Here is a 2,632-nt window from a genome sequence, read left to right as displayed (position 1 = left end):
TGCATTTTGCTTTGCTATTGATTTCACCTTTGCAACTACAGTTGCCGCACTTCCATCATGTGTTCAACCTGGGTATTATGTATAAACTCACTAGCGCATTTTTTGCTCTCCTTCATAACAGAATGAAGCTTCTTACATCGCTCGTGGTTTTCAACGACTTTTAGCATCCACTCTTTAGATGTTTAAGGATATTTTGCTAGTCCAACTGTGGTGGTTTTGTAAAAGATTTCAAATTGGATCGAGCTTCGACCTCTTTGAGCTCTGTGAAGGTAAAGATGATCTGTGTCTGTCTTTGAGTGGTGCATCTTATTGCAAGTCAGCATCTTACGGATATCCATGTCAGTCCTCCTTATTTCACTCATATTCCAGTTCAACACACTGAAACTGTAAATAACAACCGGAACTGCTAAAGAATTTATAGCTAACACCTTTTTACGTGCATTTAACTTGGATTTTAGGACTGCTCGATCTCTCCTGTAACATTCCTCTCTGATCTCCTCTTTCATATTTGTATGCTGTATGCCAGAACCTTCGTTTATTCCGAGGCATTCGTAAGTTTGTTCCTGCTCGTGCTCTTTTATAACCGTATCAACATATATCACCATTGAATGTGAAGTCTTTAATTTTCTTTTCTGGAAAGTGGCCTTCGCATATTTATCAAGACTAAAATTCACCCTGGTGAATGCTTTCACATCGCTGAATACTTTCACAGTACGTAGTGTTCCTTCAAGCTCATTATCGTATTTACCAAAGAGTTTTAAGTCACTCATAGAAAATTGATGATTTAATTTCTTGTCACCAATTTTATATCCATACCCTGTTCCCTTAAGTTCATTTGTAAGGGTATTAGGTCTATGCAAAATTTAGAGGTGAAAGTGAGTCACCTTGGAAGATACTGCTGTTGATATTTAATATTGTTTATGGGCAATACTCCATTAGAGTGCTATAATTGGAGATTTGTATTCCACACTGATATGTTGTGCTTCAGGAAGTTTGAAATCGCAAGAGAAATTTTGAAGATATACAGCGACTTCATGATACATGAATGCGGTATGCAGCCAAAGACCTTTTTATAATCAATCCATGCAAAACTGAGATTTCTTCATTTGTTGTGACGGTTCTCAAGGACTAATTAAGTGTTTGTTTTGCATCCATGAGCTTCGTGAGCACCCTTTTTATTCAGTGGGGAAAATATCTTTCTATTCCATAAATTTGTATATGTTTTCTCCACGAAGATTGATGTTAAAACTTTATACGTGGTAGATAGACATACTATGGGCCTATAGTTTTGGGGAAATTTGCTTTTATTATTCTTCGGGAGTAGGTAAATAATACCTCTGCTAACCAATCAGGTTTTTCGTAAGATCTCTCATGATTTCATTGATAAACTGAACTAGCTTTTCGTGTGCGCACGGGAGCTATGCGAGGCAGAAATTTGGCAACCTATCATTACTAAGGCATACCCACTTATGAGCCTTCGTGAGAGTCATTCTTAGGTCTGCTGTTGTGATCTTTCCATGCTTGTTCTGATAAATTTTGGTAGGATACTTCTGTACGTCTAATCCAGTCTGCATTTTTATTGTATCTCTTTTCATCACTCCACATTTTTTCAAAAGTTATCAGCTTCTCTCATGGGAGGGGTTGTCTTCAACGGTTATTATCTGCTTACCTAGTTCTCTGTAGAATGTTTTCGCATTGGATGTGAACAACTTATTTTGCTTGTAAAACTTGTTTCTCTTCTCAAATGTTTCTATTATTTGAGCTTTTGCCTGGACAGCGTGTGACCTTGCAGGTGAGGCCCAGTTAGAATTTTTCTCCTGGTTGAGTAACCCATCCCGCTCAAAAGGTCCTTGAATAAGGGTTGTTTAAGGATGTTGAACGAAACATACTTCATGAAGTGTAAGTCGAAAATGTGCATAACCTTCACATTTGATCTTTTCACAAATACACACACAGACACACACACACACACACGCATGCGCACGCACATATATATGAAAATATCCGTGCATGTATATATATATATATATATATATATATATATAAATTTAAAATAATAAGGGTGAAAATTTGATTATTAATTTGATTAAAATCAATTTAAAACCAGTGGTCTAGCATATAGAAAAATCTGAAGTTTCAGAAAAATTGTATTACATACATATAAGAGAGATGACCAAAAATGTTCTTATAGGGGGTCTACTTCTAGCATATGGATGTCCACTTAGTGAAACATATATGTGTATATATGTATCTTAATATATATGTATATGTGTATGTGAATCTATGGATGTATATGTATATGTGTGTGTGTGTTTGTATGCACACACTCACACATGCACATACATATACGGATTTACATATATTTATACATGCATACACGCATATACGCAGTGAGGGGACATCTGTTCGTGTATTTATAAGGTCTGTGCATATATTTTATTTCTTATAACTTTTTGAAACTTCATGTATGTGCATTTGCATTAGTGATTTACAGATGTGTGTAAATAGATGATTCGGTGTTGTTAGGATTGTTTCCTTTTAACTCTATTCTTTTGAACAAATTCAGGTATTTTATAAAATGAATTCCTATTGTCCATTTTCACATTAGACCGGTTTATCAACCTTGTTTTAT

The 2,632-nt window shown here is 35.4% G+C and overlaps 1 protein-coding gene across 1 annotated transcript in view; it reads right to left on the bottom strand.

Annotated features, from left to right (window-relative positions):
• LOC115212108 (putative uncharacterized protein DDB_G0289263) overlaps positions 1-770 on the bottom strand; it is a 31,631-nt gene extending 30,861 nt beyond the window's left edge. Inside the window, exon 1 of the mRNA XM_029780949.1 lies at positions 437-770. Within this exon, the coding sequence (XP_029636809.1) occupies positions 437-770 (334 nt within the window). The remainder of the gene's footprint in view (positions 1-436) is intronic.
• Positions 771-2,632: the final 1,862 nt, after the last annotated feature.

The sequence above is a fragment of the Octopus sinensis genome, linkage group LG5, assembly GCF_006345805.1.
Source record: "Octopus sinensis linkage group LG5, ASM634580v1, whole genome shotgun sequence".
Taxonomy (NCBI): domain Eukaryota; kingdom Metazoa; phylum Mollusca; class Cephalopoda; order Octopoda; family Octopodidae; genus Octopus; species Octopus sinensis.
The sequence above is the reverse complement of the archived record's forward strand: the minus strand, read 5'-3'. Positions and strand labels throughout refer to the sequence as shown.